Here is a 15,505-nt window from a genome sequence, read left to right on the forward strand (position 1 = left end):
GAGTTGCAGTGTGTCAACCCTCCCTCCTTCCCTCCCTCCCTCCGCTGCAACCAGGTGTGTAAGAGTGAGTAGGCATGGCAGGAGCTGCTGTCTGAGCAGGAGAGTGGTCCAGGCGTGTCTGTTTCACTTATTACAACATCCACTTGTTCGGAAGTGGTCTGACTATGCCCTGATACCTAGAAGCCCTTCAATCAACTTCTAAGCAAGTCAAGAAAAGTACACCTTTATTCACCCACCTATTTTCCACTTCAAGTCATTTGCAGGATCATTTCCCCTTTTTTATTAAAAATGTTATTTATAATTTCTTATGCAAATCAAAATGACCCTGAGATCCCATCTTATACCCATCGGAATGGCTAATATAAAAGAAAAAATAAACTCAAGAGACAGCACATACTGTCGAGGATGTGGAGCAAGAGGAACACTCCTCTATTGGGTTTGCAAATTTGTACCACTCTGGAAATCAGTTTGTCAGTTTCTCAGAAAATTGGGAATAGGCCTACCTCAAGACCCAGCTATACCACTCCCGGCACATACCTAAAAGATGCTCCACCATCCCATAAGGACACTTGCTCTACTATGTTCATAGCAGCTTTATTCATAATAGCCAGAAACTGGAAACAACCCAGATGCCCCTCAACTGAAGAATAGATATAAAACAATATGGTTCATTTACACAATGAAGCATTACTCAGCTTTTAAAAACAAGGACATCATGAGTTTTGCAGGCAAGTAGATGGAACTAGAAAATATCATCCAGAATGAGATAACCCAGACCCAAAAAGACATGCATAGTATGTACTCACTTCTAAGTGGATATTACCCAAAAAGTACAGAATACCGATGCTACACTCCACAGACCCAAAGACTCTAAACAAGAAGGACAACCCAAGCAAGGATACTTGAATCTCACTTAGAAGGGAGAATTAAATAGTTATAGGAGGCAGATGGAGAGAGGGAACTGGGTGAGAGAGGAAATAGGATGGGGATGGGCATGGGTGTGTTCAGGATCAAGTGTGGGGAGAAATAGAAGAGAGGGCCAAGGGCCAGGAGAATGAATGGAAGTCAGTGGCTGGAGTTGGGGGCATCTTTAGGACATTCCAGAGACCTGGGATGGGGGAGGTTCTCAGAGTCTCTGAAGTGACTTTAGCTAAGACTGGGGATATGGAGCCTGAGGTGGCCACCACCTGTACTCAGGCAGGACTCCCAGTGGAGGGATAAGAACACCAACCCATCCACAAAACTCTTGGACCAAAATTTGTCCTCTCTACAAAAAATGCAGGGACAAAGATGGAGCAGAGACTGAGGGAATGGCTAACTAATAACTAGCCCAACCCAAGGCAAGCACCAATCCCTGACGCTATGAATGGTACTCTGTTCTGTTTGTAGACAGGAGCCTATCATAACTCTGAGAGGCTCTACCTAGCAGCTGACTGAAACAGATAGAGAGCCCAGCATCTGAACATTGGAGGGAGCTCACAGAGTCAGTCACAGGGAAGAGCTGGGGGAAGGACTGAGGGACCCAGAGAAGATAGCAACCCCACAGGAAGGCCAACAGTCAACTAACCTGGACATTTGGGGCTCTCAGAGACTGAACCACCAATCAAAGAGCAAGCATGGGCTAGACCTACACACACACACCCATACACACATATGTACCATACATACAGCTCAGCCTCCATGTGGGTCCTGAACAAATGGAATAGAGCCCTGTCTGTAGATCCCATTCCCCTAACTAGCTGCCTTGTCTAGGCTGAGCAGGAGAGGATGCATCTATCCCTGCAGAGAAGTGCTGTGCCAGGGTACCCGGGGGAGGGGGTCCACCCTCTCAGAGGAGAAGGGAAGGGGGGTGGAGGGGGAGGGGCTGTTGGTAAGCGGGGCACTGGGAAAGGGGCAGCAATCAGGATGTAAAGTAAATAAATTAATTAATAGGAAAATGTTACTTAGCACTGCTTAGTGAAAATATACTAGAAACAAGGTTTACCAGCTTTTGCTTATTTGAAAATTTCATTATTTCACCTTTGCTTAAAAAATATTTCATAAAGTATAAAATTCTTAATCAAGATTTTTTCATTTTAACACTTTAATATGCTTTCTGTTGTTTACTAACCATCAATGTTTTTGCTTTAAAAAATCAATTACCATCATTCTTGTCTAGTTAATGGTTTTATTCCTGCTGTAAAGCCTGTTCTTTGTATTTACTTTTAATACTTTAATGATCTCAGATACTTTTTACTCTATTTAACCTGCTTAGAATGTGCTGTTTCTTAAATCTTCAAGATATACTTTATTTATGTTTAGATTCTTGTCCAATATTTCTTCAAATATTTTTTAATTTATTTTTTTATTGAATATCATCTTCATTTACATTGCCAATGGTAAAATCTTTCCCAATATCCCCCCTCCTACCCTAAGACCCCCAACCCGTCCTCTTCCTCCTTCCCCATGCCTCCACTTATATGCCTCTCCTGACCAAGAATCATTCCTCCCACTGATGCTCAATAAGGCCTTCCTCTGCCACATTTTTGGCTGGAATCATGTGTGTCCCTTGGTTGATGGTTCAGTCCCTGGAAGTCTTGGGGCATCTGGGTGGCCGAAATCATTGTTCTTCCCATGGGGCTGTAAACCCCTTCAGCTCCTCTGGACCATCCTCCAGCTCCTCCATTGGGGACCCCATGCCCAGTCCAATAGTTGGTTGTTAGCATCTGCCTCTGTATTTGTAAGGCTCTGGCAGGGCCCCTCCACAGACAACCATGGCATGCTCCTTTTGGTATACACTTCTTGTCATCCATAGTAGTGTCAGAGTTTGTTGACGGTTTATAGGATGAATACCCAGGCAGGGCAGTCTCTGGGTGGCCTTTACTTCAGTCTCTGCTCCACACATTGTCTCCCTTATTGCTCCTGTGACTATTTTGTTCCCTTTCTTAGAGGAACCAAAGTACCCTCACTTAAGTCCTCCTTCTTCTTGAGCTGGGTGAATTGTAACTTGTTTATTTTGAGCCTTTGGACTAGCATCCGCTTATTAGTGAGTGCATACCATGTGCGTTCTTTTGTGATTGGTTGCCTTGCTAAGGAGGACACCTTCTAGTTCCATCCATTTGCCTAAGAATTTCATGAATTCATTGTTTTTAATAGCTGAATAGAACTCCATTGTGTGTATATACCACAGTTTCTGTATCCATTCCTCTGTTGAGGGACATCTGTGTTCTTTCCATCTTCTGGCTATTACAAATAAGGCAGCTATGAACATAATGGAGCATGTGTCCTTATTACATGTAGGAACATCTTCTGGGTATATGCCCAGGAGTGGTATAAGTGGGTCCGCTGGTATTACTATGTCTAATTTTCTGAGGAATCGCCAAACTGATTTCCAGAGTGGTTTTACCAGCTTGCAATCCCACCAACAATGGAGAAGTGTTCCTCTTTCCCCACATCCTCTTCAGCAACTGCTGCCCCCTGAGTTTTTCATCTTAGCCATTCTGACTGGTATAAGGTGGAATCTCAGTGTTGCTTTGATTTGCATTTCCCTGATAACTAAGGATGCTGAACATTTCTTTAGGTGCTTTAGAGCCATTTGAGTTTCCTCAGTTGAGAATTCCCTGTTTAGCTCTGTACCCCATTTTTAAATAGGGTTATTTGACTCTCTGGAGACTAACTTCTTGAGTTCTTTGTATACACTGGATATTAGCCCTCTATCGGATGTAGGGTTGGTAAAGATCTTTCCCAATTTGTTGGTTGCCGTTTTGTCCTATTGACTGTGTCCTTTGCTTTACAGAAGCCTTGCAGTTTTATGAGGTCCCATTTGTCAATTCTTGTTCTTAGAGCATAAGCCATTTGTGTTCTGTTCAGGAACTTTTCCCCTGTGCCCATGTGTTCAAGATTCGTCTCCCCACTTTCTCCTCTATAAGCTTCAGTGTGTCTGGTTTTATGTGTAGATCCTTGTTCCACTTGGACTTGAGCTTTGTACAAGGAGATAAGAATGGGTCGATTTGCATTTTTCTGCATGCAGATCTCCAGTTGATCCAGCACCATTAAAGGCTATCTTTTGTCCACTGGATGTTTTTAGCTCCTTTGTCAAATATCAAGTGACCGTACATGTGTGAGTTCATTCCATTGATCTTCCTGCCTGTCTGCATAGTTTGTATCACTACTGTAGTAGAGCTTGAGGACAGGGATGGTGATTCCAGAAAATCTTTTGTTGTGGAGAATAGTTTTTGCTATTCTGAGTTTTTTGTTATTCCAGATGAATTTGAGAATTGCTCTTTCTATATCTATGAATAATTGATTTGGGATTTTGATGGGGATTGCACTGAATCTGTAGATTGCTTTAAGCAAGATGGCCATTTTTACTATATTGATTCTACCAATGAACATGGGAGTCTCACCTTCTGAGACTTTGATTTCTTTTTTCAGAGACTTAAAGTTCTTGTCATATAGATCTTTCACTTGCTTTGTTAGGGTCACACCTAGGTATGACATATTATTCATACCTGGGACTATTGTGAAGGGTGTCATTTCCCTAATTTCTTTCTCCTCTTGTTTATCCTTTGAGTAGAGGAAGGCTACTGATTTGCTTGAGTTAATTTTATATCCAGCCACTTTGCTGAAGTTGTTTATCATCTTTAGGAGTTCTCTGGTGGAAGTCTTGGGGTCGCTTAAGTATACTATCATATCATCTGCAAAGTGATATTTTGACTTCTTCCTTTCCAATTTGTATACCTTTGACCTCCTTTTGCTGCCTGATCGCTCTGGCTAGGACTTCAAGTACTATATTGAATAGATAGGGAGAGAGTGGGGCAGCCTTGTCTGGTCCCCGATTTCAGTGGGATTGCTTCAAGTTTCTCTCCATTTAACTTGATATTGGCTACTGGTTTGCAGTATATTGTTTTCACTATGTTTAGGTATGGGCCTTGGATTCCCAAAATCTCCAAGACTTTTATTATGAAGGGATGCTGGTTTTGTCAAACGCCTTTTCAGCATCTAATGAAATGATGGTGTTTTCCTTTACCTTGTTAATTTAGTGGATTACATTGGCAGATTTCTGTATATTGAACCATCCCTGCATCCCTGGGATGAAGTCTACCTGATAGTGGTGAATTATAGTTTTGATGCATTCTTGGATTCGGTTGGCCAGGATATTTTTCAATATTTTTGCATCAATGTTCATGAGGGAGATTAATCTGAAGTTCTCCTTCCTTGTTTGGTCTTTGTTTGGTGTAGGTATAAGCGTTATTGTGGCTTCATAGAATGAGTTAGGTAGTGTTCCTTGAATTTCTATTTTGTGGAAAAGTTTGAAGAGCATCAGTATTAACTCTTCTTTGAAGATCTGATAGAATTCCCCATTAAACCCATCTGGTCCTGGGCATTTTTTTTTTTTGATGGGAGACTATTAATGACTGCTTCTATTTCCTCAGGACTTACGGTACTATTTAGATGATTTATCTGATCCTGTTTTAACGTTGGCACCTGGTATGTATCTAGAAAGTTGTCCATTTCATCCAGGTTTTCAAACCTTGTTGAGTATAATCTCTTGTAGTAGGATCTAATGTTTTTTTTGATCCACAGTTTCTGTTGTTATGTCTCCCTTTTCATTTCTGATTTTATTAATTTGGATCCTGTCTCTGTGCCCTCTGGTTAGTCTGGCTAAGGGTTTATCTGTCTTGTTGAATTTTTCAAAGAACCAGCTCCTTGTTTTGTTGATTCTTTGTATAGTTCTTTTTGTTTCTGTTTGGTTGATTTCTGCCCTAAGTTTGATTATGTATATTGGGGGTATTTGCTTCCTTTTGTTCTAGAGCTTTCAAGTGCACTGTCAAGTTGTTAGTGTAAGCTCTCTCCATTCTCTTTTTGGAGGCATTCAGAGCTATAAGTTTTCCTCTTAGCACTGCTTTCATTGGGTCCCATAAATTCTCATATGATGTGTTTTTATTTTCATTAAATTCTAAAAAGTCTTTAATTTCTTTCTTTATTTCTTCCTTGACCAAGCTATTGTTGAGGAGAGCATTGATCAAGGTCCATGTGTATGTGTGTTTTCCATTGGTTTGGTTTGAGCTTAAGACCAGCCTTAGGTCATGGTGATCTGATAAAATACATGGAATAATTTCAATATTTCTGTATCTGTTGAGGCCTGTTTTGTGACCAAGTATATGGTCAATTTTTGAGAAGGTACCATGAGGTGCTGAGAAGGAGGTATATTCCTTTGCTTTAGGGTAGAATGTTCTATAAATATCTGTTAGATCCATTTGGTCTATAACTTCAGTTAGTTTCACTGTATCACTGTTTAGCTTCTGGTTCCATGATTTGTCGATTTTTGAGAGTGGGGTGTTGAAATGTCCCACTATTATTGTGTGGGGTGCAATGTGTGCTTTGAGCTTCATTAACATTTCTTTAATGAATGTGGGTGCCCTTGCGTTCAGAGCATAGATATTCAGAATTGAGAGTTCATCTCGGTAGACTTTTCCTTTGACCAGTATGAAGTGTCTCTCCTTATATTTTTGACAACTTTTGGTTGAAAGTCAATATTATCTGATATAAGAATGGCCACTCCAGCTTGTTTCTTGGGACCATTTGCTTGGAAAATTGTTTTCCAACCTTTGACTCTTAAATAGTGACTGACTTTGTCCCTGAGGTGGGTTTCTTGTATGCAGCAAAACGTTGGGTCCTGTTTACGAATCCAGTCTGTTAGTCTATGTCTTTTTATAGGGGAATTGAGACCATTGATATTAAGAGATATTAAGGAAAAGTGATTGTTGCTTACTGTTATCTTCTTAGTTAAAGGTGAAATTCTGGTTCTGTATCTATCTTCTTTTGGGTTTGTTGAAAGATTACCTTGTTGATTTTTCTATGGTGTAGTTTAGTGCCTTGTATTGGTATTTTCCACCCATTATCCTTTGCAGAGCTGGATTTGTGGAAAGATATTGTGTAAATTTGCTTTTGTCATGGAATGTCTTGTTTTCTCCATCTATGGTAATTGAAAGTTTTGCTGGGTATAGTAGTCTGAGCTGACATTTATGTTCTCTTAGGGTCTGTATGACATCTGCCCAGGTTCTTCTGGCTTTCATAGACTCTGGTGAGAAGTCTGGTGTAATTCTGATAGGTCTGCCTTTTATGTTACTTGACCTTTTTCTCTCACTGCTTTTAATATTCTTTGTTTAGTGCATTTGGTGTTTTGATTATTATATTTCTGGTGGTATTTCTGCTCTGGTCCAATCTGTTTGGAGTTCTGTAGGCTTCTTGTATGTTCTGTAGGCTTCTTGTATGGGCATCTCTTTCTTTAGGTTAGGGAAATTTTCATCTATAATTTTGTTGAAGATATTTACTGAGCCTTTAAGATGTAAATCCTCGCTTTCTTCTATACCTTTAATCCTTAGGTTTGGTCTTCTCATTGTGCCCTGGATTTCCTGGATGTTTTGGGTTACAAGCTTTTTTGCATTTTGCATTTTCTTTGACTGTTGAGTCTATGTTTTCTATGGAATCTTCAGCATATGAGATTCTTTCTTCTATCTCTTGTATTCTGTTGCTGATGCTTTCAGCTATGACTCCTGAATTCTTTCCAAGGTTTTCTATCTTCAGAGATGTCTCACTTTGTGATTTCTTTATTGATTCTATTTCCAGTTTCAGATCCTGGATAGTTTTGTTCAGTTCTTTAACTTATTTTTTCCTGAAATTCTTTTAAGGAATTTTTGTCATTCCTCTTTAAGGGCTTCTACCTGTTGACCCATGTTCCCTGTGTTTATTTCAGGGGTTTTTGTTATTCTTAAGGGCTTCTGCATGTTGACGCATGTTCTCCCATAATTCCCTATGGCATTTTTTTTATTGCCTCTTTAAGGGTTTCAACCTGATGACCCATGTTCTCCTGTATTTAAGAGATTTTTGTGTTTCCTCTTTAAGGGCTTCTACCTTTTGATCCATATTCTCTTGTCTTTCTTTAAGGGATTTTTGTGTTTCTACTGTTGACCCATGTTCTCCTGTATTTCTTTAAAGGAATTATTTATGTCCTTCTTGAAGTTCTCCATCAACAATATGAGATAGGATTTTAAATCTAGCTCTTGCTTTTCTAATGTGATGGAGTATGCAGGATTTGCTGTTGTGGGAGAACTGGGTTCTGATGGTGCCATGTTGCCTTGGTTACTATTGGTAATGATCTTGCGTTTGCCTTTGGCTATCTCGTTATCTCTGGTGTTAGCTGGTCTTGCTGTCTCTATCTTCTCTGTCCTGCTGGCCTGTGTTTCTGTACTCCGGGGATTCCTTTTCTCTCCAATGCCCTGCAAACAGCCGGTTCTCCAGGAAGTATCAGGTGATGGGTTCTTTTCTGTGGCAGACTTGGCAAGGGTCAAATGCCCTGCAGGCTTCTATTTCTCAAATGTTCTGCTGCTGCCGGATTTCAAATGCTCTGTTGATGCTGGTTCTCGAATGCCCTGCTTCTACCAGTTTGAATGCACCTACTGGTGCCAGTTCTTGAATCACCTGCTCCTGTCGTGCCTTGAATTCTGTGCTCCTGCCCGTTCTCTAGAGAGTATCAGGAAGTAGGCTCTTCCCCGTGTCATAAGGTGCACAGATCAAATAACCTGCTCCTGCCAGTTCTCCAGAGAGTATCAGGAAGTAGGATCTTCCCCGTGTCAGATGTGACACAGGTCTACCACATCCGGGCAGGTTAAATAACCTGCTCCTGCCAGTTCTCTAGAGAGTATCAGGAAGTGGAATCTTCCCTGTCAGATGTGGCACAGGTCTCTGAGAGCAAGATTCTCTTAAAGTGCAGGTCAAATGCTCCCTTGCAGGATACGTGCCCAGAGAGCTGTAGAGCTGCCCAGCTCCTATGTGCAGAAGGAACCCAGGCAGACGGTGTCCCAAGCGATCTTTCACTCTGTTGTTCCCGGCATACCTTGCTAAGCTGGCTGCTTGGTCACAGGAGCCAAGATGGTCCTTTTTTTTTTCAGTTTTCATCTTTCCCTCTTTTCATTTCTGTAACTAAAAGTTACAGATGTCAAACTGTTTAATCTGGTCCCAAGGCCTCTGGGTTGTTTCAATTTCTTTATTTTAGTGCTCCTCCTTTTCTCAGTGCTTTGACCAGTGACTTGAACTGTGTTCTAGATTGGAGAAAAGCTTGTGTTCATTGTGTCTAATCTACTATTAACTCCACTCTGTAGTTTTCATTACAATAATTTCTCTTGTCCATGCTGACGTCTGCGTGGTTCTGTTACTTGCTACATCTCCTCTCCCCTCATCATATCCATCAGGTCACTGACTTTTTTGCTGTAGAATGCTCAACAGCAGTTCTCACTCTCTAGAAACTTCTGAGACAAGCAGAATTCTATTTTTAGCATTTACATATTCCTCTATCTACAAGTGTTCCTTTTCCTCTTTCTTCATATATCTACAAATAGGAGTCATATGTTGCAAAGTAGAGTTCTGTTCTAAATTCAATTAAACTATTGGTGACCATCTGAATTTGTAAGATTTTAATACTCAGTAGAGTATTTATTTGTTTTGTCCTGAGGTTTAGGTCTTTAGACCAATTTTTGTCTCAGTTTTCATTATGGATATTAAAATTTGAATGTAAAGTCCTCACAGGCACATGCATTTGAATATTTCTTTCCCAGATCATGACATTGTTTTGAAAACCTATAGGACATTTTGAGCATGGAAGCTACCTGTTTGGCACATGGTAGTTTTGGTGGCCAGATCCAGAGTCTTAAAACATAGTAGTCAACAAATGGAAATGTCAACAGAGAATCAGTGAAGAACCAAGGTTTTAGACCAAGTAAGAAATGACATTCAAGAGGCACCAGCACCTCTGTAACAGACATCACAGTTTTCTGACAAGCAATTCGAAGCAGTCACAATAGACATGCTGCCTCAAAAAGCCGTAACAGAAGATGAAATACTTGGCAAAGGATTCAAACAGAAAACTTAAAAAATCTAATGGAAGTGAAAGACCAAAAGATTAAATATCCAAAAAGAAAAAAACACAATGGATCCTAAGAGCAGCTGGGTAGAATAGAGGAAAAAATACAAAACTAGGAAGAAAAGCACCAGAAATTACTGTTTGGTCAAGAGATAACATTAAATTAATAAAGGAAATAAAGTTTCAAAGGCCCACAAGAAGGTAATAAAACTCTAATGTGTATGCCATATAACCTTTCACCCCATATAACAAAGAGAAATAGAAGCAGTGTTCAAATAAATGGGTAAAAATATCCCAAATCTAACAAACCTACAAAATTAAGAAAGTTAGTATACCCCAAAACAGGGTATGTGTAAATCTAAATAAATAAATAAATAAATAAATAAATAAATAAATAAATAAATAAATGTCCAAACATGAACAAAACTAAAACCAGACTATCCTGAGCAAGCAAGAAAGAATCACTTCATCAGAAGGAACATACCAGCAGGGACACATCCAATTATGGCTGACTTCACATTAGAAATACAGGCACCAAAAAGATGCAGCCTGTTTGTCCTCTGTGGAAAGAAGCATCAACTCAGAATTCTATATCCAGCAGAAACACTCCTGAAGAATGGCAGGGATAAAGACATTGTCACAAGAGGCGGGAAAAGAATGTGCCATCAGAACACCTAACCTATGAGAGTGAATTTAGAAGTTTTCTAAACAGAAAGGAAATTATGCAACAAAACAATATTAGAACCCCCAGAAAGGAGGGAAGGATGAAATGGAGAAGCCTCTAAATTAGATGATTTTAATGTTAAGTTATAGTATTTAACTTTCTGAATAAGCAGGGGAAGTTCAATGTCTTAACATTGATGAAGAAACAATATTGTTAAAGAAACAATATTGATGTGTGTAGATATTAATAAGAATTAATTAAGCCAAGCATTTAAAATATATGTACTTACTCTTTAACAGTGGCACCTAAGAACATGTTATTGTAAAAATTTATAACATAACATCAAATTCCTCTCCAAGATGCTTCTATAAAATTATAATCATATAAAGGATATATTAAGATTCAGGGGCTTTATATCTTCGAAACTATAATATCATTGTATTATATTATATTATATTATATTATACATATTATCATGGCTAGATAAATCTCATTATGGCTTTAATTATCAATATTTTATTGTTAAATAGTACTGGAAAAACTGGATAGCCACTTGAGAAGAATGAGCTTAGACCCATAGCTCTCACCCTGCACAAAAATCAATTCAAACTGGATCAAAGGCCTTAATTAAAAAGGAATGGCAAGACAGATAAAGGAAAACAGAGAATACAATTTATTTCAAGATGTTCATATAGATAAGAGCATCCTGACTATGACCCCAATATCAGAAGAAATAGCCCCAAAGGTTTACAAACAGGACAACATGGAATTTAAAACTTCTACCCAGCAACAAACTGATCAGATAGTTTCAGAATGGGTAAAATCCTTAGCCACTCTATCCTGCCAAAACATGACTGATATCTGTAAAATATCAACAACTGTAAAAATTAAACACCAAAACTAAAACCTGTTACCAACAAGTGAACAGTTTTTAAAAGAAGAAAGACCCTGGTGGTGGTGGTGCACACTTTTTTTTTTCCCAGCACTGGGAGGCAGAGGCAGGTGGCTACGAAGGGAGGTCCAGGGCAGCCAAGGCTACACAGAGAAACCCTGTCTCAACAAACAAACAAACAAAACAAATGATCAATAAATATTTTTAAACACATTGTCTTTAGCTATCACAGAAATGCAAATTAAAATTACTCTGAGATTTCATCTCACTCTGGTCAATGGCATCAAGAAAAGAAACAACCGTAAATGCTAGCTAGGCTATGGGAAAGAGGAGCCTTTATTGATTGCTGGCAGGAAGACTGCTTAGTATAGGCACTCTAGGGAACAGAGTGTATGCTTCTCAAAGTATTAAAAACAGAACTTCTATAGGACCAAGAGTGTGTAATCCTGTAGAGTCCAGCTGCTACATTCTAATGGCAGGTTCTTTGGAAGGAGAGATGGGTACAGGAACGGGTGGCAAGAGAAAACATGTGGAGACCACGTTCCAAATAACAAAAGCCGAACTTTATCTCCCATATATAGATCCTAGTCTCTGTTAATTATATGTCTCAAGGTGGGGACAAATATAAAAGCCAGGAAACGAGAAAGGGGCGTGAGCCAGGAGAGAAGAGCCTTTAATGGGGAAGGGGGAGGAAGAGGAAGGATGGGCATCCAAATGAAATGCATATGCAAATCACACTGGAAACCTAAACTGTAAGGTCATTTGAAAATAAAATGCAATATTGCTGAAAAAGAAAATACAGAAAAAATCTTGTTGAAGTGAATGCTCATTTATTGTTTGGTTGTTTAGATATACATGCTTGAATAATTAAGTATTTTCATGTCACATACTCATGGGTTTCCATTTGTTTGATATGTCCTTGTCTTTTTCTTCTCATTTATATCTTATAAATATTTCTAAAAGCTGAGTCTTGTCTTCTTTGTTGCTATAAAAGTAAAAAAACTTAACCAAACAGTTTATGAAGGTTTTTGTCTTTTAAAATGATTAACAGTTAATTTTTTTCTTGTATGTCTTGAATGCTCTTAAGAGAGTATGCACAGGTAGTATGAGATGGGAATTCAGGCTAGCACTCTCTACATAGTTAGCCAATGCTGTGTTTAATTGTGTGTGTGTGGGGGGGGGCACAGTGCAGTGTGGTGTGCCATGATGCATATGTGTGGGCGAGTGCATGCCACAGCATCCCATGTGAGGAGGTCAGAGGGTAACCTGCATCCTGGTTGTAGGCTTGTCACCCTCAGTAAGCAAGCACCCTCCGCTGCTGAGCCATCTCACTGGGAGTCCAGTTCACTCTACATCTGCCGTTCACGCGTGGGGACTCCTGCATCTCTGCTTCATTAATCACTTTTCTATTTTCATACCACTTATGTACCACCTTACTACTTATAACATTTTAATAAATTACTATACAAATAATAGATAAAAGAATATAATAGAACAAAAAATAAGCAGAATTCCCAATCTAATTTGAATACCTACTAAACTATAAGATAAAATCGGTGTTTTATGTGCTAAAAGTATGTAAAGGTAAAGACTTTTTAATCTTCAAATTATTTAGATGTTTTCCTATCATGCCAAACTGGTTACAAACAAGTTGAAGTCTAAATTGTGTTAAACGTAAGAAATATTTTTTATTTGCCATTAACAGCACATTCTTTTCCATAGTTGGTCTTCATTCCTACAAACCGTAGTGACAAGGCCTGGGTGGCACCTGGATGCTAGGAGATGGTGCCTTTTGATTTCAGTGCTGCTTTACTCTGAGCACTTGGGATTCTATGGCCTGGACTGGCAATCCTGCCTTAGTATCCCAAATGCTGGGATGATCGGCAAGAACCCAACCTCATTTTCATTTCATCTATAGTTATTTTTAAACTTGACTCTTGAAAGTTGTAAATATCAAATCAAGAAGTGTTAAAGAGCAATGCTGCTGCTATTTAGTCTATTTTCAAGATTCTGCTGTCTAGAATGGTCATCCTTTTTAACCTGCTTTCTTGCCATTAATTAGGTACCAAGTGGTAGGCAGAATGTGACCTGAAAGAAATCGAGAGAATTCTAAGCCAGATATCTTTTTGTGACCAGGTATTGCTTTATAGAGTGGCTTCAAACTTTATTCTTCCAAGTGCTGGGATTGTAGGCATGTTTCATTTCAGACTTAATGTGAATACTTGCTTTGTTTGAGAACTTTCTTTCACATGTTTTAATGCAGTGTTATCTCTTGTTATATTTTAATGACTTATATTTAATTAAGTTCTTTTTTGTTCCTTAGCTATTTTGAAAATCAAGAGTAAACTGTAGAAATACAAAGATGGCGTGAATTTAAGACACAGTTTCATGAGATATTTAAATATAGATAATTAAGACTCACCTCTATTTCTTTTCTTAACTTTTCATGTGTCTTTTTTTCTTCTTCCAGAAAAGATGTTTTCTCAATAATTGACTCTTTTACTGTCATAATTTTATTCTTTAGCTCTGAAATGTCTTCCTGGATATTTATAAAATTTAAAAAATACAAGTCAAAATGAACCCAAGACTTTTTCAGTGCTTTCCTAATTTATGGAAACTAGAAAAATCAAATTTAAATTTGGAAAATATGATTAGAGCATTGCTTCTATAACTATATAAGATAAAGAACCACTGTATGCACAAAGCAAACCTAGACTTCAAACACAAACTGAAAATAAAGTAAAATACAAAGGAGCAGCAGTTGTGCTGATGTTCCTGTGACAACAGTGCACAGGACACTTTTTAATGCTCTAGCAAGGAGTGGTAGGTATTTTAAATTGCTTTCTCAAGGAATAGTGAGAGGAATGCAAAGATATCCAACATGCAACTATGAATTCAGCTTGTGTGCATTAATCACATGAACTGATTTGGTCAGCATTCTTCAGATTAGAAGCTAGAGGCTGAACCTTTTAGATTAATTGTTCACTGTGATTTTGATCATTTATATTTATAAACCTACATATGATCTATAAATATCTTCATTAAGCATCTACATATTCAGGATATTGCTACTTAACTTATACATCTGATTGCTATATGTACTTAAGTTTTAAAAATTGTTTCTGAATGTGGAAATATATATATTTTATTAATTTGATAATTATTTACTGGTATAATTATAAAAAACAGAAAAGGGTTTGATAAATATCACTTCAAACCTGTAATTGTATTGTGCAGTTCCCCTGTGAATTTTGGAGATTTTCCATAAGATCTTCTTTCATTGTCTTTAGGTTTTTGATGAGATCTCGTTTTTCATAGAGTTCAGTCATAAATGAACATTGGCTTTTTATCGCTCCTAAATTATCTTTATAAGCTTTTATTTTTACATAATATGCATTATATTTTATCATTTGTTCCTTAAATTTTTCTTGGGCTGCTTCTGTATCAAATTTAAGTTTTAAACTTTCTGAATACAAGGCCTCAGTCTGAGCTTCCAAGAGCGCACACTGACGTCTGGAATGCTCCACGGCAGCGTCCTGCTGGTGCATCTGCCTGTCTGTGTCTTTAGCTTCTTCAGCAATAGTTGCTATTTGTTTTTCAAGATGATGAAGCTCAATCTGTAATATATTTCATAAGTATCATTAATGATTAATTGATTGTTTAAGCTGAGAGGAAAATCATTATTTTAAATCATAATGCACATAAGAAATCACAACATAAAAATATACATTTATAAGATATAGAGAAATGATTCATAATAGAAGACATACAATAACATAATATACACTTATTTTAGAATTATAGAAGGGTCCCAGAATTGTGTATTTCTTACTTGCTAATCTAATTCTAAAGGATTAAAATTATATAATTTTAGCATCTTATGTGTAAAGGAGATATTTGGTTACTTTAAAATGCTTTCATAGGCACCAGAATTATTTGTTCAAATAAGACAGTATGGTAAAAAATTATATAGTCCAGAGTTAAGTAACCTAGAGTTTCCAGTAACTTTACTGATTTTTACAAATCTCTATAATCACACAAAACAAGC

The 15,505-nt window shown here is 38.0% G+C and overlaps 1 protein-coding gene across 2 annotated transcripts in view; it reads right to left on the bottom strand.

Moving 5' to 3' along the window:
* The window catches only part of Ccdc122 (coiled-coil domain containing 122), a 71,144-nt gene that overhangs the window by 17,134 nt on the left and 38,505 nt on the right, over positions 1–15,505 (bottom strand). Inside the window, exons 4-5 of one of the 2 annotated variants that reach the window (XM_052190908.1) lie at positions 14,676–15,074; positions 13,880–13,996 (exon numbers count right to left, since the gene is read on the bottom strand). The exons of the other annotated variant lie outside the window; for it this stretch is intronic. Of the exons in view, the coding sequence (XP_052046868.1) occupies positions 13,880–13,996; positions 14,676–15,074 (516 nt within the window). The remainder of the gene's footprint in view (positions 1–13,879; positions 13,997–14,675; positions 15,075–15,505) is intronic. 2 annotated transcript variants of the gene reach the window in all.

Source organism: Apodemus sylvaticus, chromosome 8, assembly GCF_947179515.1.
Source record: "Apodemus sylvaticus chromosome 8, mApoSyl1.1, whole genome shotgun sequence".
In the NCBI taxonomy this organism is placed as follows: Eukaryota; Metazoa; Chordata; class Mammalia; order Rodentia; family Muridae; genus Apodemus; species Apodemus sylvaticus.